A 25,627-nucleotide genomic window follows, 5' to 3' on the forward strand; every position below is an offset into this window, starting at 1 on the left:
TTTCTTTTTGTTTTTTGTTGTTTTTTTTGTTCATTTTTTGTTTCTGTTTTCCCTCGCTCAGTTGATATTGTTGTTGTTTGTATATTGCATTCATCTCCAGGTATTTGTTGCTGGCATGTGTTGGGATTAGTGGCTGTTCTATTGGAGTTTTCTCCACATAAATATAGTTTTTCTCACCTCTTCTTTCTTATTCTCTCTCTTTTCTCTCTTATTTTATTTCCTCTACCCAATTTCATTTTTACACTCCTTTTTTTCTTTTTCTCTTCTCCTTTCTCTCCTATCCTCTAATTAGACTTTCTCTGGTGGTCATCTTTATTTGATGCCATTAATATCATGAATATACTTGTGTGCAGTTCTTGTGCATTGTACCTGGTATTTTATGCCTTTAAATCAACAGAGAGAATTACATAACCAGACATGCAGAGAAGAGAGATCATGGGGAGACAAAGAAACAGCCCACATATGAAAGGAAAGCAGGCATCACCAGAAAATAAAGTAAAGGAAATGGAGGCAAGCAACCTGTCAGAGAAAGAATTCAGAGAAATGGTCATAAGGTGGCTGAAAAGAATGGAAAATAAATTTGACAATATGAGTAAGAACCAAGAGGAAATAAAGAAGAACCAAGAAGAAATGAAAAATGACATCGCTGCTGTAAAGAACTCAATAGAAAGCATCAAGAGTAGACTAGAAGAAGCAGAGGACCACATCAGTGAGCTAGAAGACAATGTAGGAAAATAAACCCAAGTAGAGCAGCTTCTAGAAAAAAAAAATTTAAAGCAGGAAGAGAGCCTAAGGGAACTTTGGGATAACATGCAACAAAACAACATCCTCAAAATAGGGGTGCCAGAAGGAGAGGAAAATGAGCAAGGAATAAAAAACCTGTTTGAAGGAATAATGATAGAAAACTTCCCTGGTATAGGGAAGAAAAAACCCACACAAATCCAAGAAGCTCACAGAGTCCCAAGCAAAATTAACCCCAAAAGACCGACACCAAGGTACAATATAATTAAACTAGTGGCCCGGTGCACGAAATTCATGCACGGGAGGGAAGGAAGGTACCTCTCATCCCTGCCTGCATCCTCTCCAATCAGAGATCCCTGTGGGATTGGGCCTAAACTTGCAGTTGGACAACCCCCTCACAATCTGGGACTGTTTGCTCCTAACCGCTCACCTGCCTGCCTGCTTGATCACCCCTAACCATTCTGCCTGCTGGCCTGATTGCCCCTAACTGCCCCCCCCCCGGCCTTATCAGTGATCACCTGATCACTGCCCTCCCCACCTGGCCTGATCATGTCCAACTGCCTTCCCCTCCTGGCCTGATCACCCCTAACCATTTCTGCCTCTGCCCCACAACCATGGCTTTGTCTAGAAGAACTTCTGGAAGGTCTCATGGTCTAACTAGCATATTATCCTTTTATGAATATAGATAAGATATGACATACTGCCATAACTATAACATATGTACCAGTATTACTCTATGAGAATACATACTTCATGTGATAGGAAGGCATCTAATACATTACATTGTATATGTTGTAAATAGTAGGAAATACTGTATTCATAGCAATAATATACACCCTGTGACTTCCCCTCCTGGTTTGGGAATGCTTCCCCAGCTCTTTGAATGTTCCTGGCCCTTAATGTATTTTTTTGTTGTTGTTGTCATTCAGTGTAACTTTATTTACTGTTTATCGCACATGATATGAGGTCTTTAATTTCTAACCACCAAAGACTCAAAGGACTATTTTTTCCACGAAGTTTAACATTAACGTCAGTGAATTCATGTATTCATGTGTTTTTATTGTAAATATCTGAATTATTCACATTGTTATAGATCCTGAACTCATAAGCATGGACCATGCACAGGCTGGCAGCAAGCCAGGAAGCCACTCTACAAGCAAGCAGATACTCTGCATAAGGAGAAAAGTCATAGCATAACATTTAATGTCCAACCTGAGTCACCTCAGAATGTTATATATATTGACTTCTTTATTCATATAGTATCAGGAACCCAACTGCTTGGTTGGTGATGGGGTTGACCTGGTTTCAGGAGGATTATTCCTAAAATAATTAAGGAAAGAGGGCCTCAATCTTTCTTCTTGGTTGCTTGCTCCTCCCCAGCACCTTCATCTTTCTTCTCATCCTCAGCTTCTTAAGCACTTCTCCTTCACCTTCATCTCCTTCCTCTTCCTACTTTGCATCCTCAAATTCTTCCTTGGCACCTTCTTCCTCTTCCTCTCCTTCCTCTTCATCAGCCACTTCCTTCTCCTTCTCCTCCTCCTCTTCAGATTCTCCTTCAGAGAGGGGTTCATCCTTGGCTTCCTGGGCTTTTGCAGCCTCAATGGTCTTCTCCACCTCAATCTGCTCCTCTTGGACGTGGCTGGTGTATTAAGAAGGGAAGGAGCGATTGGACATCAAGTAGGAACTAGTCTGTAAACCACCATAGGCAGATCGACCAAAGATCTGGGAACTCTGGGAGTATCCACTGGCTATGCTTCCCATGTTGGTGAAACTGAACTGGGTCTCCTCACCTTCCAAGAGTTTCCTGTAAGCTGCAATGTCAATGTCCAAAGCCACAGTGAGGCAGTCCTGGTATTCTTTTAAATATCGTGCCATTTCACTCTCTGTAGTTCTCAACTCATTTTCTAGTTTGTTGATTGTGTCCTGCATAGCACTAACATCAGAGTTCTGCTTATCCTCCAGCTCTCGCAGCTGCTTTCTCAGAGCTTAGTTCATGCCCCGGAATGCTTTGATCTCTGGGGTCTTGGCCTTGAGCAGGTGGAGGCTGTCAGACACCCCCTCTTTGGTGGCATGCACCCCATAGGCCTTCTTGACAGTGCTCTTGGTCAGCATGTAAAGCAGCTATTATACCATTCTTCTGCATTCTGCATGTTCTTGGCAACCAGTACCGGGCACGGATGTCCTTGAGCATGGCAGATAGGTTGGACTTGGAGAACATGACCACAGAGACATGAGAGTACAGGATCTGAGCCTGCAGCTCAGCGATCTCCTCTTCATGCACCTTCAGAAAGGCGATTTAGTCCATCAGGCTGTTGGTGTGCTTTCCAAGCTCAACGCCAGCGAGAGCCACCTCATCTGCACCTTTGCGTGCCTCCATCAGCCAGCCCTCTGCTTCATCATGTTTCAGCACCTCTTCCTGATAGTGCACCTGCAGGTTGTTCCCAGTCCCTTCCAAGCCCTGGTGCCTGCTAACTGCCCACTGCCCTCTCCTCACCAGAGACCTGCGCAGTGGACCAGGGCACAGGCATCCCATTTTCATTAAAATGTTCAACGCCGGTCTGCTCCACCGGTGTCCACAGGCGGCATGGGGAGCAGACAGTGATCCTAGAGACTCTGGCCGATGGCTGCCTGGACACGTGGGCGGTGTTAGGCACTGCCCCCTCTCCTCTTGCCTGGTTACCTATTGAGGCCTTGACCCAGCAGGTGACATCAGTCTCTGCCTGCATGACCTGCCCGGTACCCCATAGTAAACTGGACACCACAGGTGGCGTCAGGTGATGCCCTCCCAGCCTGCCAGCCTGGACACCGAGGGTGGCATCTGGTGCTGCCCCTGTCCCACTGCCCGATTATCTATCGCGGCCTTGACCCAGCAGGAGACAACAGGCTTTGCCTGCCTGGCCTGTCATGTCCTCCAGGGTGGCCTGGACTCCGCAGGCAGCATCAGGTGCTACCCCCCGCCCCCATCTGCTTACCTACCAGCTCGACCCTGCAGACGATGTCAAGTGCTGCCCAACCGGCCTGCCCGTCCACAATGGTGGACTGGACCCGGAGGGTGGTGTCAAGCACTGCCCGCCTGGCCTGCCTGGTCCCCAATGGCAGCCTGATCCCACTTGGCTGCATCAGGTACAGCCTGCCCCTCCTGCATCTGCAAATTTACCCTCCATCTTTGTTGGCTTAATTTGCATATCAGTCCTGATTGACTGTGGGAATACTGAAGATACAATCAATTAGCATTTTTCTCTTTTATTAGTGTAGACAGCATCAGCAGCCATTTGTCAGCAAATTACATAACTTAGATGAAATTGACAAGTTTCTAGAAAGATACAAATTACCAAAACTGACTCAAGGAGAAACAGAAATCTGAATAGATCTATAACAAAGAGATAAAATAAGTTAGGTCAAGGGCATGTACCTTGATTGCAGGCACATCCCCAGTAGCAGGTGTGCAGGAGGCAGCTGATCTATGTTTCTCTCTCATTGATGTTTCTAACTCTCTATCCCTCTCTCTTCTTCTCTGTAAAAAATCAATAATATATATATTTTTTTTAAAAAGAAGACTGAAGGAAGGCCAAGAGACATATGAAAACCTGCCCAAAGTCACTAATTATCCGAGAGATGCAAATCAAAATGACAATGCGGTACCATCTCACACCTGTCATAATGGCAATCATCAACAAATCAGCAAACAACAAGTGCTGGTGAGGATGTGGAGAAAAAGGAACCCTTGTGCACTGCTGGTGGGAATGCAGACTAGTGCAGCCATGGTGCAGAACAGTATGGTGTTTCCTCAAAAAATTATAAATGGAAGTGTCCTTTGACCCAGCAATACCACTTCTAGGAATACTAATATATCCCAAGAAATCAGAAACACCAATCAGAAAGGATATATGCATCCCTATGTTCATAGCAGCACAATTTACAATAGCTAAGATTTGGAAACAGCCTAGGTGCCTGTCAGCAGATGAGTGGATTAGAAAACAATGGTACATCTACACAATGGAATACTACGCTGCCATAAAAAAGAAGGAATTCTTACCATTTGCAGCAGCATGGGTGGACCTGGAGAGCGTTATGTTAGTGAAATAACCCAGGCAATGAAAGAAAAATACCACATGATCTCACTCATTTATGGAAAATAAAGAACATTATAACCTGATGAACAAAAAGATAGATACAGAGGCAATAAAGCACTGAACAGACTGTCAAATTACAGCGGAAAGGCTGGGGAGTGTTGGGTAGGGGGGAGGAAAGAGATCAACCAAAGGACTTGTATGCATGCATATAAGCACAACCAATGGATACAAGACACTGGGGGGTGGGATGAGGGTATCCATAGGGGGTAGGGAGGCTTGGGGAAGGTCAATGGGGAGGGAGGAGATATATGTACTACTGTGTGTAATACTTTAAATAAACAAACAAACAAAAAACACCTGAAAATTAAATTTAAAAAAATAAAACATAGGAGAGTGAAATTGAAAATTGAATAAAATAGACTAAGGCAGAAGGCTCAAATAATATATGAAGTGTGCTTGTGTGAGCACATGCACACACAGACCAAAGAAGAGACTTACATTAGGGACTTCTGCTGATTAACCTCTTTTTCCTTTCATCCTACCCCCCTGCTTAGCACTCACACAGGGAGTTTTACAAGGACTGGTGTCCTTTATGATTAGTGACACCCCATGCACTCCCATCCCACTTCACCCCTTCCATCTCATAAGTGAGCACATGCAAACAGGCACACACACACACACAGAACCAGTAGGAGTGTGAAAGTATGTGCACATGCAGCATGGGGGTTAGTAGAGTTTTTATGGTCTTTAGTCACCTTGGGAATAGATCAACACATAGATCATTTGTGTGGTTTTAAAAAGCAGGAATCTTCTAATTTTAGACATTCTTTTGTCTTTTACTTTTAAAAACTATATTATAATATTTGGCAGAGAATTCAGAGAAAATATATTTCTGAAATGTGTTCCATAGAAAAATATTCTTTACACATCTTTGTTTTCTAATGATTTTTAGAGAGAGGGAGGGAGAGAGAGAGAAACATCGATGTGAGATAGAAACATCAATTGGTTGCCTCCCACGTGATCCTCAAGCCTGCAACCTGGGTATGTACCCTGACTGGGAGTCAAATTGCCACCTTTTGGTGTATGGGATGACACTCCAACCAGCTGAGCCACCCAGCTGGAACTATATTTCTTTTCTTTTTTAAAATATATTTTTATTTATTTTAGAGAGGAAGGGAGCAGGAGAGAGAGATAAAAACATTAATGATGAGAGAGAATAATTGATCAGCTGCCTCCTGCACCCTTGTCCCCCTTACTGGGGATTGAGCCATAATTCTTGCATGTGCCCTGACCAGGAATTAAACTTTGCCCTTCTGATTCATAGGTTGATGCTCAACCACTTCCCAACAGTTGGCTGGGCTATATTTTAAAAGATTATCTGCTTTAAAATAATCACCTATATGTTGCATATATTTGTGTGTAAAAAATCAAATCTGCTACATACCTATGGTTGATATATAATTTCATGTGATTTTTAGTTTCTGCATTCTATTTTTTCCTGGTTTCCAAATATTTTAATTTAATGATGCATTTATTGGCCAGTGAAAAAATGGCCTGTGATGAGTGTTGACTTTGATGTACACAGCTATAAAGCTATTGAATGTATTGGGAAGGTGAGGAAGTAACACCATACTTAGTCACTATATTTTCCTCTTCATTAACCAGGCTTGTCAGTAAGTTAAGTACTGCATTTAACTTGCAACTTAGCCCTTCTAAATATTAGCAAAAATCTGTAGGAGTCTGTTACTAAAATAGATAGTATAAGCTTTCAGTTTTTATTAATAATTTAATAAGAATTTACTGTAGTCTTTTTATACCACACAGTTTTGAGTATTTTACAGATCAAAACTTAATAATAAAAATAATAAAGATAGATACACCTATCAGCACCTATGTGTTGTACATATTTAAAAGCACTTTATATAACTTATTTGATTTTCATAATAATCTATGAGGTAGTTCACAATAATTACCCTGTCTTTCAAAATATGAAAACAGACACATAAAGTGACTTGCACAAGGTCACCCAACTTATTAGTTACAGAATTGGAATTTGAATCCAAGCAGACTGGCTTCAAAGACTGATCTCTATGCCATATGATATATAATACTAAATACTGTAATTTGCACTATAAATTGCATGCCCCCAAATGAAATTTTATTATATTTACATATTTAGTATATTCCTTAAAAATATCAAAAATCTAACAAGGCCCAATAATGACCTCAAAACTCCTCCAGGACTGTTTGAATTATGTTTTTAAGAAAAGCTGCAAAAAGAATTAAGGTAAAATTCTATTTTTAGTTATACTTGTGTCCTAAACCCTAGTACAGGACTCTCTGGTATGTGAGCTGAAACTAATGGCTAGTCCAAGGCCTAAAGGGCCTTTATACCAGTTTAAAACCAAATCAAATGTACTTTCATCATACCACAAGCTATGGGAAAATTGACAGTCTCAAATTACCTCGCTGAGAAGGGGTGAAAGAGAATGAAATATAAAAATGAGTCCCTGACATCAGGAAGCTGGCCTGATATTCATAGCTCGGCCAATATTATCTTATTGGACATAAACCATCTCACAGAACAGCCTCAGACCAGGTTACTCTAGGACTACAATTAAATGTGACAAAGTAAAGCTACTTAATTTTGCCTAAGCATAGACAAAAATAAAGTCACTGTGCCAACCAAAAAATGCCAAATCCTTGCCATTCTAGCTAAAATGAGTGGCTACCACCTTTTCACCAATTACAGACTTATTCTTGTTCTAGTCTCTCCTCCCTATAAAGATTTATTGAGCTGCTATTCTAAAATGTTTCCTACAATATAGAGTAAACCTCCATTTTGTTAGCCCTCCATGAAATCACACAATCAAAGCCCAAATCCTGCATGTGATTTTTTAACACCCACTTATTGATAACATACAATAGTTTCCCTTGATGTGTGTTCAGCCTCACAGCAATAATGAATGCATTCAACTTTTTCAACTATGGGTATGTCTCTCATGGTCTTAGGCCAGAGGCCATTGCCATGAGAGATACAGGAAAGGGACTGGCCTGCCCTTAGAGAAAGCCTAGAAGCCGTTTTACTGCTCTACCTCATGAAGGCAAGAGAAAGGGACAAGAGGGACTTCAAGATGCCTGATTCTCCTCTGTGTAACAGTAGTTCCTGACTTTTTAATACACACTAAAAGTGAACACAATTATAGGTGGCTTAATCTTTCTGTGTCTGAGAAGGGTTTGGGGGGGAGTCAGGAATTTAATAGAGGTTGAGATTAACAGTGATGAAAACTGTGAAAAGGTCTACATTTGTCAAGTGAACATGGGAAGTATTTCCATATTTAGGTTCCCCTATAATATTAACTTGTCTCTGTTTCCCTATATATTGTCAATTATTGCAACCCCAAGCAAGTGAGCATCTACTATTGTGTCTGGGAGAAATTTATGATATTATGTCCAGACAAGAAAAGGAAAAATCCCATTCCTTCTTGTTCAACTGATTATAGAGAGATGAGACAGAGTGAGAAATACAGGCAGAGTTATAAAACTTACCTCTTTGAGCCAAAATCTGAAGGAATGAGTATGTTCAATAGTGAAAAATTAACTCACAAGCAGAAGAGTTTCTGTTCCACTTTCATTTTATAATTCTGTGGCATCACATTACAACCACCTGGGATGTAGTGTGGATAGGCAGCCATAATAAGTCAAAGTTATCACTTTGTACCCACTCTCAGCAATCACAAGGTATGGAAGAGATTAAAAAGTTCCATGTTGGATTAAGAAGTACGGATGGGTAGTTACAAAATAGTAACTGGTTACTATTAAAAAGTACAGATGGGTAGTTACAAAATAATAAAGTACAGGATAGGGAATATAGTCAATAATATTGTAATAACTGTGTATGGTGACAGGTGGGTACTGAAAATATTGGGGAGTAGGAGGAGGGAGGACATGTTGTAAAGTATGATTTACACCAGAAACTAATAACTATGCTTTACATCAGAAGCTAATAACTAATATAACATTGAATGTCAACTGTACCAGTAATTGAAAAAATAAAAAAAGGAAAAAGAAATTAATAATCACACACACACACACACACACACACACACACACACACACACATGTTCTCTGTTGTCCTGGTGGGATATATGTGACTTTCATAGAGTCTGCCAAAAGGGAAAGCCAAAACTCTGGGTTTCCATACCTGAAGTAGGCAAAGTAGGCTCTGAAAGGAAGTCAGCTCTCTGACCAATAACATCTCACTGTCCCCTCAGTGTATGCTCCCCACCCAAGCCATAAAGCAATATAAGCCTCTATACATCCAGATAACATTGTGGAAGGGTAGGTAAATCTGAAATATTGACTAACACACAAAACCTTGTTGTTTTATACAGACTATTTAAACTACTAAATAGCAATGAGTTTACTAAATTGGTTAAATTTGAGATTTTGGTTTTCTTAAAAACCTGGGCAGTAGAGGTAGTCTCAGGATTAAGACTATATAAATTATGCCCTGACTGGTGTGCTCATTAGCTAGAGTGTCAACCAGCTCACCGAAGGGTCAAGGGCAGGTACCTGGGTTGTAGATTCAATCCCTGGCCTTGGTTGAGGCAACTAATGCCAATTAATGTGTCTCTCTCATCTCCTACCCGCTCCCTCCCTCCCTTCCTCCCTCCCTCCCTCCCTCCATCTCTCTAAAAAATCTATGGGAAAACATCCTCTAGTAAGGATTAACAACAACAGAAAAATGTTTAAAAATACTAGATCAGTTATAAACAATAAAAAAAATATACTGTCTTTGCATATCTAAGTATAGTGTTAGTAAATTTGCATGTATATGTACACATGGAAAATAACAGTAAAAAATAAATCAAAATATTAACAGTGCCTATCTTTAAGGAATGGGAATATGAATTTTAGGGCTTTCCTTCCCCCCCCCCCGGGGGTTTGGCTTTTTTATTGTTGAAAGTATTACATATGTCCCTTCCCATTGAACCCTTTTAGCCTCCCCCTGCTCCCTCCCACCTCAGGCTTTCACCACCCTATTGTCTGTGTCTATAGATTATGCATCTATGCATACAACTTCTTTGGCTTATCTCTTCCTCCCACCCAGTATTTTAATTAATAATTTGTTGTATTTTCCAAATGTTCACCAATGAACATATTACTTTTATAACCAGAAAAAAATATCAGTTTTAAAACATGATACACTGAAATTTTTATTCATTTTATTTTGCAGTGAAAGAACATGAAGTCTTTTCAAAATGGTAAAGTGATCACTTTCAATGAATGATTAAATGTTGCATAGGAAAAATATTACACACTGTAATTACAGCTTACACAATTACAGAGTACAATGTGTCAAACTTTTAAAAGTACTGTGATTAACATTTCACTGATAAACAATAACCTCAGTATTATTAAGTTTCATTATTTATTATGATTACATAAGAGCATATGAACAAGCTGTCATTAACAATAAATTTGACTTGGCCTGAAATTCTTAACCATATGCAGGCTTCTTCTTAAGCATTCAAGTTTTAAATTCTACTGCATTTTTATTGCAAAATGGAGCAAGCATGACAACATTAAACTCACTAGCTAAAGGACCAAGAAAATAAAATTACCCAAACAACAACAGCAAAAAAAATTGGGTCTCATTTAGCAGTCTGGATAATATTCACATCAACAAATTGATAGCTACTTGACAAGAGGACTTCAGACGGATTAAAATACATCACACTACTTTAATGTCTTAAAACATTTACCACCGTATACATTACTTGAAAGCATTCTCATTAAAATGCAGTATCAAATGAATTAGTATTTGAACTTCTGACATATGCTTTAATACTCTAAGAAAAATTCAGTACACAAGACTAATTAACTTTTTATTTTTATTTTGAGTAACTAGATCTAAGGCTGTTAATTTCAGGGCCATGCTGATCTGCCTTAGCGGTCAATGTCTTCGACCATCGCCTGAATATTTTTCCAACAGGTTGTAACCTCCTCAATTGCAGCCATCCAACTATCATAAATAATTTTGTCATAAATTGCATCATTAACTTCCTTAATTACTCCCTCCTGCTGAGGTTCAAGTACATCACCTGAGAAAAATAAAACTGATCTTGGGATTATGTAAGTACGTAAATTATGACCAAGTAAATAATCATCATTTCCATTTGAGCTGATTCCATAAGGAGTAAAGAAATTGAAGAATGAATCGTTGGGAAAATCTTCAGTCACAATTCGGAATGTTCCCCAGATCCGATGTCTCTGCTTCTTCTTGATGGTTTTCAAAGTGACGTTCTTTCCTTCATTCCAATCAATTTCACAGCCTGTGCAATATTCAATCGCAGTACCCCTATAGGGATGGGGGTCATAATATGCCAATCTTGACTTCAGCACATAGGTCTTTGTCAACAGCTCATTTTTGAAATATTCATTGGGTTTGAAGTGAAATTCCAGTGTGAAACTGAGAGGCTCACCAGGATCTGAAAACTTCACTTTAATATCTGTCAGGAGTTTCAGAATAGGCTCATCATATTTCTTAATCAAAGGAGTGAGTGTGTCAACATTTTTTAAGACAGTCAGCCAAAAATCAGGAATTCCTTGAGGATCTTCATTATTCTCCCCAGCAGCCTCAATGTCAGCAGCAGCTGCGGCATTGTTGTCGTCATCCTCCACAATAGCATAATCATAATAATCCTCCTCATAGCCCTCATCCATATACTCATATACCATACCATCTTCATTACCATACATCTCTTCCTCATCATACATATCATCATCATAGTCCTCATAGTCTGATTTATACTCACATTCCTCTTTTGTAGGTTCATAGATTGCATTGATGATCTGACGTCTTTTTTCCAATAAGGGCTGATACATTTCAGCAAACTTTCTCTCAATGTCATGAAAATCCCTCAAGAATTTGGATTCTAGATTTGCCACTCTAGATTGAAGCTTTTTGAGGGCTAACACACGGTACTTTACTTTCATAGGTAGGCTTTCAACAAAGTCTGTGTCTAAAAGATAACCAATAAGTCCTTTTGGACGGTCTGGATCTGAGTCCTCATCATTAATTTCACCTTTTTCCCCGTCTTCTCCAGACCCAGCAGCATCTTCACATTTCCCCCCTTCTTCCCCAGGACTAGGGGCGGCTTCTTCACCGCGCTCTCCATCATTTCCAGGCCCAGCTGCGGCACTTTCACCGTGCTCTGGCTGTTTCTCAGGCCCCTCCACCATCACCTCTTTATCAGCCTCTTCTTGAGTGGATATTAACAATTCCTTTCTATCGGCTGATTCGGCCATTTTTCAAAGGACCGTACACGTCTAATGCGGCTACTTCCAAGATCAGGAGATCTGACCTTCGCAGGGAAAGACTCACCGAATATCAGAAGCAGCGATGCCTGTTGCAGAGGTGGCACTAGCGGTAGCGGCAGACTGTGACAGCGATGGTTGGGATTGCAGCCGGGATGAAGGCGGTGCTGAGCCGTGAGAACTGAACCGAGGCAGCGATGGTCTGGGCTTGGGTGCAAAGGATGGAGAGATGGCGATGTGAACTGTCCTGCAAGACCCCGCCAGAGATTCAGAGTGTCGCAGTGGATAGTCCTCCGCAAACAGCAGCCAGTTAAAAAACCAAACCAAACAAACAGCAACAACAATGCTGCCGCAATATGGTAACGCAGCTGTCTCTTCACTATATTTTCTTGGTGCCAGTAGCTAGCTGCGTCACTCGCTCCCTCCCCCGCACAACTCTGCTCTAATCTCATTTGCTGGGCTGTCGTAACTGACAAACCCTGAGCCAATAAATTATTAGATCTATCAAGTTTCTAATTCCACTCAACTTTTGAGAATATGGCTGATTCATTTACCACCTCCCCATCCTCCAACAACCCCTCTCCCCGAATTTTCTGGAAACCTATATTGTATTAGTTTAGCCTTTCAATTTTCAACTGGTATTATACTTTTATAATTTCAAAAGAGTTAAGAGAAAATTGTAACTAAAAGAAGGTGAAGGAATTAAGCAAAAAAAAGGACACATACAACAGTGTGGTAGTACCCAGAGGGAAAAGGGGTGGGAGTTCTGTGGATGTGGACAAAGATGGGAGAAATGGGGACAGAAAAGAGATTTTGCTTGAGGCAATGGGCACAGATGCAGTGTGAGGATGATGTTTTGTTGAGTTGTATACTTGAAACCAGTATGGTTTTGTGAGCCAATGTCACCCCAATAAATTCAATTAAAAAATAGAAAAATACTTACAGAAATAAAAGTAGCATATAAATATAAATAAATAAATAAATAAATAAATAAATAAATAAATAAATAAATAAAATAAAATAAAATCTTGGACCAGGAGAGAGAACAAGACATCCATCCATCTTAACTCTATCCCTTTGATTTTAGCCCTGGGCTCTGGAAAGAGAAATAGTGGGTGGTGGAGGAGCTTACAAGGAGAGGCTAGAAAGAAAACACTAAAAATTTAACAATGCTGGTCTCAGGTTGGTGTAACTGCCAGTTATTAAAATATCCTATAGTATGTTTTTCTGTATTTTCCACAAACTTTATGATTAGTGAGCAGTAATTTAGATTGGGAAATTCTAGAAAATTTTCTCTGAGTGAATGGCAGGCTAAGGGTGTGTGTGTGTGTGTGTGTGTGTGTGTGTGTGTGTTTAGAGTGAAAGATCCTGTGATTAAGAGTTAAAGTGCTGTATCCAACTGTATGTTACGTGAACACAATGAAGACATGAACAATAAAAATAAATATACATAATAAAATTTAAAAAGTGAAGACTATAAACCAGTTGCCTGGCTTATCAGTAGCCCAGTCCTAATACTGACTTGCTACTTCCTCTTAACTGTTGCTGGCTTTGAGCTCTAAGGAATTTTAAAAAACAAGGGCTCAAGCCGAAACCGGTTTGGCTCAGTGGAAGAGCCTCGGTCTGGAGACTGAGAGGTCCCAGGTTCGATTCCAGTCAAGTTCCTGTACCTTGGTTGCGGGCACATCCCCCATAGGGGGTGTGCAAGAGGCAGCTGATCGATGTTTCTAGCTTTCTATCTCTCTCCCTTCCTCTCTGTAAAAAATCAATAAAAAATATTTTTTAAAAAAGAAGGGCTCAAATATGAAGTATCATAACATTTGGTTGACACTTTTGAGTTATTGAAAATAATCTAAATCTCAACATTAAAGGCATGCTTAAATATATGTAGAGTATTTCTACAATAGAATCCTATGCAGTTATTACAAAATTTCCTCTGGGTAGGAATCATTGGTGATGCTTATTTTTTTCCATATTTCTAAGGCTGATTATTGATTAATTAAACAATTTTTAACATTTTAATCATTATCTTTCCAGATTTAAATGATAATTTGCATTGTTTACTATTGCAGGGATAAATACTGTTTAGATATTATTATATATCTTTACAGATTCTTTTATTATGAGGGTAAATTTTACATTTTAAATTATTTTATCTCTGTTAGAGTATTTACAAAATTCAAATTTCAGGCTCATGTGACATTCTGATCGTTATGAGTCCCCTGCATTCCAAGTTGTTTTTTTTTTCTGGTTCTTGTTAATGTAAGAAACATTCAAACCTGTGAAGAATTTTTGTGAGTTTATTTGAGCAAAGTGTAAACAAATTCCGGAAAGCAGAATATTAACAGATTGAGATAATGCTCCAGAAAATGGCAGTTTTGCACCTTGTTTTCTACATTACAATCGAAAGAGGAGAGTAAGAAGATTATAAGAAATCCATTAGGGATAGATTAGGGAGGTTGGAGAAAGCAAAGCAGGGAAATCTCTGTGATTGGGTAAAAAGTAAAATGATAGATCATACTTCTTTAACTTAGGTGGGTGCAGGATAGTTAGCATTCTGCAATTAACTCAATAACAATGAGGGGATTTGTCGTCTCTAAGGAGCAGTGCCTGTGCTTTGAGGGGTCCAGAAAAAGGAAAATTACTTTTGACATTCCAACCATATGTTATTGTAGTTGCAAAAAGACAACAGACAGGCTCGGTGAAGGTAAAGATTGACCTTTGTCAGGAAGATACCAGCCTAAGACATGACTACCCACTTTTTTTAGTTAAAAAAATTTAGTTTCAGACCATCCTTTGTGGTTACTTTAGAACTCTGAGTCTGCAAAAGTGCCATGCTGGCCTTCCCTGAGCTAGTCAGGTTAGCATGTGTGCCCTTTGTGTTGCAACATTGTTTGTAATTTTCTGATAATTAATCCAATATATGCTAATTTTTTAATTTGGAAAATGAGAAAAAATTTAGAGTATATCAGAAATCACTAGCAATCTCAACCCTGAGAGAACCAACATATGCATTTTAGTCTTTTTAGTCTAAGTTGTTTATAAATGTGTTGTGTTTAGGCTGGGGTTTTAAAAAATAAAACTGGATAGACTCAAACTTTTTTCTCTTATTAACATATTCCAATAGGGTAATGAAGGCCTAGAGTAGAGGGTGGGGCAGGCTAGAAGGGTTCAATGCTGCGGGTATGTAATACGGTCAAAAATAAAGACGTCATTTTTTTTCATTTTTTATTAAAGTATTAATATGTGTACATATTTTACCATTGCCCTCCTCAACCCACTCCATTACATGCCCTAACCCCCCAGAATTGTGCTTCCATTGGTTATGCTTATATGCATGCATACAAGTCCTTCATTTGATCTCTTATCTCCCCCACCTCTCTCTAACCTTCCCGCTATGATTAGACAGTCTGATGCTTTACTATCTCTGTATCTATCTTTTTGTTCATTGGCTTATAATGTTCTTTATTACCCATAAATGAGTAAGATCATGTGGTATTTTTCTTTCATTGCCTGGCTTATTTCATTTAGCATAATATTCTCCAATTCCATCCAGGTCGTTGCAAATTGTAAAAATTCTTTCCTTTTTATGGCAACATAGTATTCCATTGTGTAGATGTATCATAATTTTCTGATCCAATCATCTACTAATGGGCATTTAGGCTGTTTCCAAATCTTAGCTATGGTGAATTGTGCAGCTATGAACATAGAGGTGCATATATCCTTTTCGATTGGTGTTTCTAGTTTCTTAGGGTATATTCCTAGGAGTGGGATTGCTGGGTCAAATGGGAGTTACATTTTCAGTTTTTTGAGGAAACTCCATACTGTTCTCCACAGAAGCTGCACCAGTCTGCATTCCTACCAGCAGTGCACGAGCGTTCCTTTTTCTTTCTTTTTTTTTTTTTTTTTTTTTTTTTTTTGATCTCACTCATTCATGGCATACTTTTTATTTTTATTATTATTTTTTTAAATATATTTTATTGATTTTTTTTTGCCCCCCTCCCTCTCTCCCACACATCCCCTCCCTCCCCAGAGTTTTGTGTCCATTGGTTTTACTTATATGCATGTATAAAAGTCCTTCGGTTGATCTATTATCTCCCCCAGATCTTCCTCCCCTCCCCGCTGTAATTTGACAGTCTACTTGTTGATATACTGTTTCTATATCTATCTTTTGGTTCATCGGTTTATAATGTTCTTTATCATCCACAAATGAGTGAGGTCATGTGGTGTTTCTCTTTCATTGACTGGCTTATTTCACTCAACATGATGCAACCTGGATGGAATTGGAGCGTTCCTTTTTCATCACATCCTCACCAACACTTGTCATTTGTTGATTTGTTGATGATAGCCATTCTGACAGGTGTGAGATGGTACACATTGTCATTTTGATTTGCATCTCTCAAATAATTTGTGACTTTGATCATGGTGTCATGTGTTTCTTGGCCTTCCTCTGTCTTCTTTCGAAAAGATTCTATTTAGGTCCTTTGCCCATTTTTTATTGGATCATTTATCTTCCTTTTATTAAGTTGTATAAGCTGTCTATAGATGTTGGAGATTAAACCTCTATCAGTGATAACATTTGCAAATATGTTCTCCCATACAGTGGGCCTTCTTGTTTTGTTGATGGTTTCTTTTGCTGTAAAAAAGCTTGTTAGTTTGATGTAGTCCCATTTGTTTATTTTCTCTTTAGCTTCCATTTCCCCAGGGGCAGTATCAGTGAAGAAGTTCTTTTGGCATATGTCTGAGATTTTGCTGCCTGTGGATGCCTCTAATATTTTTATGGTTTCCCGTCTTATGTTTAAGTTCTGTATCCATTTTGAGTTTATTTTTGTGTATGGTGTAAGTTGGTGATCTAGTTTCATTCTTTTGCATTTATCTGTCCAATTTTCCCAACACCATTTATTGAAGAGACTGTCATGAGTCCATTGTATGTTCATTCCTCTTTTGTCAAATATTAATTGAGCAAAGCGGTTTGGGTTGATATCCAAATGATCTATTCTATTCCATTGATCTATATGTCTGTTCTTTTGCCAGTACCAGGCTGTTTTGAAAACAGTGGCTTTGAAATACAGCTTGAAATCTGTATTCTTCTTTACTTTATTCTTATTTTTCAGGATTGCTATAGCTATTCGGGGTCGAATTTTTAGAGAGTTCTTTCTAGGTCTGTGAAATATGCCATTGGTATTTTAATGGGGAGTGCATTGAACCTATAGATTGCTTTGGGTAGTATGAGCATTTTAATGATGTTGATTCTACCAATCCATGAACATGTTATGTTCTTCTATCCATTTACATCTTCCTCTATCACTTTTTTCAGTGTTCTGTAGTTTTCCAAGTATAGGTCTTTTAATTCCTTAACTAAGTTTATTCCTAGGTATCTTAATTTTTTGGTAGGATCATAAATGGGATAGCTTTTTTAGTCTCTGTTTCTGTAAGTTCACTTTTCGTGTATAGAAATGCCATAGATTTCTTGGTGTTAATTTTTTATCCTGCTACATTGCCAAATTCATTTATTAAGTCTATTAGTTTTTTTATGGAGTCTTTGGGTTTTTTTATGTACAATATCATGTCATCTGCAAATAAGGATAACTTTACTTCTTTTCCAATTTGGATGCCTTTTATTTCTTCTTCTAGTCTAATTGCAATGGCTAAAACTTCCAGTACTATATAAAACAGGAGTGATGAGAGTTGGCATCTTTGTCTTGTACCTGTTCTTAGAGGAAATGGTTTTAGTTTTTGCCCATTGAGTATGATGTTGGCTGTGGGTTTATCATATATAGCTTTTATTATGTTGAGGTATGATCCTTCTATTCCCACCTTGTTGAGAGTTTTTATCAGGAAAGGGTGTTGTATTTATCAAATGCTTTTTCTGCATCAATTGATATGACTATGTGATATTTATCTCTCAATTTGTTTATGTATCATGTTTATTGATTTGCAGATATTGTACCATCCTTGCATCCCCGGGATAAATCCTACTTGGTCATGGTGTATGATCTTTCTGATGTACTGCTAGAGCCGATTTGGTATAATTTTGTTGAGGATTTTGGCATCTATGTTCGTGAGAGATATTGGCCTGTAATTCTCATTGTGTTGTCTTTATCTGCTTTTGGTATTAGAGTGATGCTGGCTTCATAGAAGGAGCTTGGGAATGTTCCTTCCTCTTGAATTTTTTGAATAGTCTGAGGAGGATAGGTTTTAGTTCTTCCTTGAATATTTGGTAAATATGTGAAGCCGTCTGGTCTGGGGTTTTGTTTGCCAGAAACTTTTTTATGGCTGCTTCAATTTCTTCCATAGTTACTGGCCTATTGAGCTGTTTAGATTCTTCCTGATTTAGTTTTGGAAGGTTATATTTTTCTAGGAATCTGTCCATTTCCTCCAGGTTGTCCAGTTTGTTGGAATAGACTTATTCATAGTATTTTTTAACAATCCTTTGTATTTCGGTGGGGTCTGTTGTTATTTCACCTCTTTCATTTCTGATTTTGTTTATATGGGTCCTCTCTGTTTGCTTCTTCGTGAGCCTGGCTAGAGGTTCACCAATGTTTTTTATCCTTTCAAAGAACCAGCTCTTGGTTTCATTGATCTTTTGTATTTAACTTATTTATTTATTTATTTATTTATTTATTTATTTATTTATTTATTTTGGTCTCTATGTCGTTTATCTCCACTCTGATCTTTATTATTTCCTTTCTTCTGCTCACTCTGGAATTTTCCTTGTTGCTCTCTTTCTAATTCTTCTTCAAGTTGCAGAGTTTTCTCATTTCCTTTTTTGTTGTTGTTTTCTGTGGGTTTTTTTTGGAGGGGTGGGGGGTTGAGGTAGAACTTCCCTCTCATGACTGCTTTTACTGTGTCCCATATATTTTGGATTGTTGTGTTTTCATTTTCATTTGTTTCCAATATGTTTTTTATTTCTTCTTTGATCTCTTTGGTAACCCAATCATTGTTTACTAGCATGCTCTTCAGCCTCCAAGTGTTTGAACTTTTGTGATTGTTTTTACTGTAGTTTATTTGTAATATTATGCCATTGTGATCTGAGAAAATGCTTGATATGATTTCAATTTTCTTGAATTTGGAGAGACTTTGCTTGTGACCCAATATGTGGTCTATCTTTAAGAATATCCCATGTGTGCTGAAGAAGAATGTATATTCTGTAGCTTTGGGGTGGAATGTTCAGAAGGTGTCAATTAAGTCCATCTGATCTGGTAAGTTGCTTAGAATTGTTGTTTCTTTGCTGATTTTTGTCTAGAGGATTTATCCAGTGGTGTTATTACGGTATTAAAGTCTCCTACTATGATTGCATTGCTGTCAATCTCTCCCCTTATATCTTCCAAAAGTTTGTTTTTCTTTTTTTTTTTTTTTAATGTATTTGGGTGTTTCTGCATTGGGTGCATATATGTTTACCAGAGTTATATCCTATTGTTGTAGCGATCCCTTTAGAATTATGACATGGCCTTTCTTGTCTCTTGTTATGGACTTCACTTTGAGGTCTATTTTGTCAGATGTAAGTATTGCTACCCCAGCCTTTTTTACTGTGTCCCATAGATTTTTTTCTTTTTCTTTTTTCTTTTATATTAGCCTGAAAGATATTTTTCCATCCCTTCACTTTTAGTCAGTGTGAGTCCCTTGTTCTGAGGTGGGTCTCTTGTAGACATCATATATATGGGCCACGTTTTCTCTCTCTCTCTCTCTCTCTCTCTCTCTCTCTCTCTCTCTCTCTCTCTCTTTAAGGTGTGCATTTTATTAAACTGGTCTCACATCAGTGTACAGGTAAGCCCTGGCTTGGCTTCCTTCACACCTCAACCCACTCCCAGAGGTACCAAAAGCCCTTCATACATCTCAAGTTGGGGACAAAAAAGGGGGCGCTGATGGCTGGCCATTCAAAATCAAACAAAAAGAAGCATTAAGGTGATGATTAAAAATTTGGATTACTGGAGGTTTTAGTCCTCTTCAGAAAGAATGTACACACATTCAGAGCCATGTTCAAACAGGGAACTTTTAGAAATAGCACATATCCAGTCAGAGACATAGGGCAAACGTGATAATTCTCTGCAACTGCCAGAGACACTCTGGGTGTTTCACATTTCATTTATTGGTATTTATAAATTGTTTTCAAAGTTTAATACACCACCTGTAATAAGCCATGTGCTATATACAAATTGTTGTATTGGAAGGTTGTTGTCTCAGTCTGCTATAAAGGTTTTTATTTTTTTAAATGGATTACATAATTTACACAAAAGCAATGCTATCATCCTCCCCATGTGGACTTGGGTGAGGATTGGCCATTCTTAAGGAGAAGTGGGCAGCTTTGGGGCAGGCAAGGGACTTCCTGTAACAAAGTATCTCTCATATTTGGAATGACTATTTTTTTAAAAAGAACAATGTATAATCAAGCTCCTCGGCTACATTGTAAAATTTTGGGAATGCTCACACCTTCACTGTTCCAGTTTTTAAATCCTGAGTCAAGTGCAAAAAAAAAAAAAAAAAAAAAAAAAGTCAAACAAACAAACAAAAACAAAAATAAAAAAACAAACAACAACAAAAAACACACAAATAAAACCATGCTAATTTCATCTCGTTTTCTATGCAAGTTAGGTTTTGTCTAGAAAGGGTGTAACCAACTAAGTAACTGTCTGCCTAGAAGCATTTGTTGTGGATAATGGAGGGGCTGGACTCATCATACTCCGGCTTGCTAATCCACATCTGCTGGAAGGTGGACAGTGAGGACAGGATGGAGCTGCCCATCCACACAGAGTACTTGCGCTCAGGGGGTGCAATGATCTTGATCTTCATTGTGCTGGAAGCCAGGGTGGTGATCTTTTTCTGCATCCTGTCAGTGATGCCTGAGTACATGGTAGTTCCACCAGACAGCACCAGGTTGGTGTATAAGTCCTTATGGATGTCGACATCACACTTCATGATGGAGTTAAAGGTAGTTTCATGGATGCCACAGGATTCCATGCCCAGGAAGGAGGGCTGGTAGTTTCAGGGCAGCAGAAGTCTCCTCATTGCCGATGGTGATGACCTGACTGTCAGGGAGCTCTTACCTCTTCTCCAGGGTGGAGCTGGAAGCTGCAGTGGCCATCTCCTGCTCAAAGTTCAGAGTGACATAGTATAGCTTCTCCTTGATGCCATGCACGATTTCCTGCTCAGTTGTGGTGGGGAAGCTGTAGCCATGCTCCATGAGTATCTTCATGAGGTAGTCTGTCAGGTCCCAACCAGCCAGGTCAAGACACAGGATGGTGTGTGGGAGGGCATAACCCTCTTAGATGGGCAGTGTGGGTGACTCCATCACGAGTCCATCACAATGCCAGTGGTACAGCCAGAGGTGTATAAGGACAGCACTGCCGGGATGGCCACATACATGGCTGGGGTATTGAAGATCTCAAACATGATCTGAGGCATCGTCTCAAAGTTAGCCTTAGGGTTCAGAGGGGCTTCAGTGAGCAGTTCAGGATGCTCCTCAAGGGCCACATGAAGCTTGTTGTAGAAAGTGTAACGCCAGATCTTCTCCATCTCCTCTCAGTTGGTGACAATGCTGTGCTTGATGGGGTACTTCAGGGTTAGGATGCCTCTCTTGCTCTGGACCTCATCACCCACATAGGAGTCCTTCTGGCCCATGCCCACTATCATGCCCTGGTACCAGGGACACCCCATGATGGAGAGGAAAGATGGCTTTGGAGGCATTGTCCACCACGAAGCTGGCTTTGCACATGCCAAAGCCATTGTCAACCATGAACACAGCAATATCGTCATCCATGGTGAGTAGGAGGCGGTGAGCGTCAGCAAAGGTGGAAGAGCGGCAAAGTCAAGTGGCCTGCACTGGAGGTGGATATGGTTTCAACAGCCTGGGTCATGTTTTCTTATGCATTTAGTAATTCTGTGTCTTTTGATTGGAGCATTTAATCAATTTATGTTTAATGTTATTATTGATATGTACTTGTTTGTAGCCATTTCTATTCTTTATGCCTGTGTTCCTTCCACCCTTTCTATTTCTTCTTTTTACAGCATTCCCTTTAGCATTTCTTCCATTTCTGGCTTGGTCGTGATAAACTCCCTTAGCCTTTTTTTGTCTATGAAGCTCCTGAATCCCCCTTCAATTTTGATTGATAGCCTTGCTTACTGGAGTATTCTTGGATTCAGTCCTTTGATTTGCATCACTTTGTATACTTCATTACATTACATTCTGGCTTGATGTGTTTCTGTTCAGAAACCATTTGATAATCTGATGGGGGATCCTTTGCAGGTAACTCTCTGTCTCTCTCTTGCAGCCTTTAAGATTCTCTCTTTGTTGTTAACATTTGTCATTGTAATTATGACTTGTCTTGGTGTGAGTCTTTTGGGGTTCATTTTGCTTGGGACTTTCTGTAGTTGTGTGAATTTTCTTTCCCATATCAGGGAAGTGTTCTGTCATTATTTCTTCAAATAGATTCTTTAATCCTTGATGCTATTCTGTCCTTCTGGCACCCCTATTATACATATGTTACTTCATTTCATGCTGTACCAAAGCTCCCTTAGGCTCTCCTCCTGCTTTTTAATTTTTTTTCTCCAGTTGTTCAGATTGGGCTTGTTTCTCTAACTTATCTTCTAACTCATTAATTTGGACCTCCACTTCTCCTGGTCTAATGCAGAAACCTTCCATTTCATTTTTATTGTAGCATTTTTTATTTTGATTTCTTTCTGATTTTCTTGTCCATCCAATTTATGAAATGTATGACCATTACTCTGAGTCTTTTCTGACATATTGCATGCCTCTGTTCCTTTCTTGGTGATTTCCCCCACCCCCACCCCTTTTTGAGGATTGTTTTGTTGTTTTCCCATTCTAGTTATCACCAAAATGTCCAAGCAGCGAGTTGTGGAGGCCTGAGCCATGTGCGGTGGGAGTGTTGCGCCACTAGAGCATCACTGAAGAACTCAGAGATTAAGACATGTGGCTACTGTGGGTCCGTGAGAGCCTCGTGCACTGAGTATGAGTCCCTGCATGCCTGCACTGAGAATTAGTGTCACAGGCACTCAGTGCAGCCTCGTGCATGCTTTGAGAAAACGAGTCCCCACGTGCATGCACTGAAAATCAGAGTCCCCAAGCATGCACCAGGAATCAGAGTCTCTGTGTGCTCGTGCTGAGAATTGAGAATTGGAGTCTCTAGCACTCAGTGTAGTCTTGTGCACACTCCGAGAATCAGGGTCCCTGAGCACACACTGAGAATCAGAGTCACTGGCACTTGGTGTGCATGCTGAGAATCAGGGTTTCCAGCATGTATTCAGCCATTTGGGGATTAGGAAGGGTTTTAGGAAACATCTCTTCCAAGATGTATTCAGATCCTACAATTTGAGGTTTGAGAAATAAACCTCAAAATCTTCATTGTGACCACAACTATACACTGTGTCTTTGTAACATACTGAATGCCAGACCTCTGGTTTCCTGGGTTTCTGTTTGGATTTTTAAAACCAGCTCAAAGTTTGAGCCTTTAAGGTAGGTTAACTGACCAGGGATCATAATTTTCCATTTTCAAGGGGAAACATTTTGTTTAGTTCATTACTCAATGAGTTATCAGCCATTTGGCTTAATCCTAAAGCATATCTCTCATCTAGAATTTGTTTCTACATTAATGTCCCCCCCTCCTCTTTTTTTTTCTCTTGTGGGAAGAAAGGGTGTCTGACATTTGTTTAGAATTGTAAATTCCAAACCAAGTGGCAGGTGTTCCTAAATGTAAATACAGTTCAAGATGGAGTCTGATGCCATGTAGCTCCTTAATTAGGCTGGTGCTGCATCTTAACGCCTCAATGGAGTTAGGGAACCACTTTAAAAAAACCTTTGTCTTACAGATTGATCCCAGAAACTTCAGATCAACGAGAGAAAATCAGAAGAGGTTTGCTAAAAGCCATAGAGAAAAGGAGGAAGATTCAGGAAGGTGTTAGAAAAATTGAAAAGAAAGTGAAACTTCCCAATTACCTTTGGAAAATTTGAAAGTATGAATAAAACTCTATTTGAAGAAGGGCATGAGAAAGTATGTTGAATGTTGTAACACAAAGCAAATGTTTATACATCCTTCCAAAGACTACTACAATACTCATTTTACTCTGCTTAAGTCAACACCCCTTCTTAAATTCATTCATTATCCACTGGGAAATAAAAATTGGTTTAAGATTTCCATATTAAAAAAACTAAACTATTTTTCTAACAGGTAATAAGGGCTATCCTAGAACAAAATCTAAGTGACAATAAATGCTGCTTTAATTATTATATAAACAAAATTCTCTCTAGAATGTATATGTAAGTACAATGTATTTAACTAATAATGTCAGGATCACAAAAATTTGCCATACTTGGAGCATTCTTGTGTTTCTCAGCATTTTTAAACTTGGAATAACATTTAGCACACTAAACTGGCAATCAAAAATAAGTGTTTAGGTCCTCACTCAGCTCACTAGCACAAAGCCACTTACCTACACTATGCCTTGGGTTCCTTATCTGTGAAATGGGTATAAGACACATTCTGCATAATTTGAAAGCAATAGGTAAGAGGTTAAATAGAAAACAGTATAAGGAACTCCATAAAATATAAAGGGAAATGCCAATGCTGTTCCCATATGTGAGTGGGAAGAGAATAAAAATGATAGATATGTTTTTGCTTTAAAATGCTTTAGTCTAGCAGTAAGTAAATGGTGGTGTGATAGGTGTGTCAAATGTGTGTGTGTGTATGTGTGTGTGTGTGTATGTAAGAGATACAGATTACAAAGTATTTAATGGAGAAATGGACTTATGACCTATTTGGTTCCAAAAATACACTTGGTTTATATGTAAAAGTAATAGATGATTATAGGAACAGAGGCGATGGTTTCTTCAAACCAGTGGTCGACAAACTTATTAGTCAACAGAGAAAAATATCAACAGTACAATGATTGAAATTTCTCTTGAGAGCCAAAAACCAATTTCTGTGCATGGGCCATGATGTTTCAATTGCATTGTACGTGCGTGCCCACACATGGTATTTTGTGGAAGGGCCAAACTCAAGGGGCCAAAGAGCTGCATGTGGCTTGCAAGCCACAGTTTGCCGACTACTGCTTCAAACAAAACAATCTCCAAAGAAGTAAAATATGATCAAATGCACTGCTTTTTCCGAGATTAGGGAAAACTAAGACAAAAGAAAAGTATCATGTGGTTTACACAGATCATCAAAGGTTGGAGATGGAGAAGGAATTCCACTGTAATAGATATATTACTATACAGAGAAAATCAGAGTTGGCAGTCAACCTGGGCCTTTCTGAAAAAGTTACACCAGAAGTACATCCAACATGTCTCATATAGTTATTTCAATGGGTTGAGAATTTAGGAAAGTCTGTAAACAAGAGTGGAAGCAGCACAAAAGACAAAGGCCTTCTCTAAGCTCTACTAAAGCCACATTTGTTCTATTTGACCTCTAAGTCTCATTGGTTAGTGAGTTTATTTATAACTGAATGTGGTGGGCATTTTGAAGTTGTGGAAACAAAGA

The 25,627-nt window shown here is 39.0% G+C and overlaps 1 protein-coding gene and 2 pseudogenes across 3 annotated transcripts; all 3 read right to left on the reverse strand.

Annotated features, from left to right (window-relative positions):
* Nucleotides 1-1,914: 1,914 nt before the first annotated feature.
* LOC311614843 (neurofilament light polypeptide-like) lies at nucleotides 1,915-3,274 on the reverse strand (annotated as a pseudogene). Its single transcript has one exon. The product of its transcript is annotated as a neurofilament light polypeptide-like (transcript).
* A 6,753-nt stretch (nucleotides 3,275-10,027) lies between these two features.
* Nucleotides 10,028-12,530, reverse strand: NAP1L2 (nucleosome assembly protein 1 like 2). The gene has a single exon (XM_084870004.1). The coding sequence runs from the start codon at nucleotides 12,126-12,128 to the stop codon at nucleotides 10,767-10,769; it is 1,362 nt and encodes a 453-aa protein (XP_084726130.1). The 5' UTR covers nucleotides 12,129-12,530; the 3' UTR covers nucleotides 10,028-10,766.
* An 8,187-nt stretch (nucleotides 12,531-20,717) lies between these two features.
* Nucleotides 20,718-21,894, reverse strand: LOC311615807 (actin, cytoplasmic 1-like; annotated as a pseudogene). Its single transcript has one exon. The product of its transcript is annotated as an actin, cytoplasmic 1-like (transcript).
* Between the last annotated feature and the right edge of the window lie 3,733 nt (nucleotides 21,895-25,627).

This window comes from Pipistrellus hanaki (genome assembly GCF_964339955.1).
Source record: "Pipistrellus hanaki genome assembly, chromosome: X".
Lineage (NCBI taxonomy): Eukaryota > Metazoa > Chordata > Mammalia > Chiroptera > Vespertilionidae > Pipistrellus > Pipistrellus hanaki.

Bases quoted from the DNA above. Each gene is read 5' to 3' on its own strand.
- NAP1L2 (XM_084870004.1), bottom strand. From the start codon at position 12,128: ATGGCCGAATCAGCCGATAGAAAGGAATTGTTAATATCCACTCAAGAA.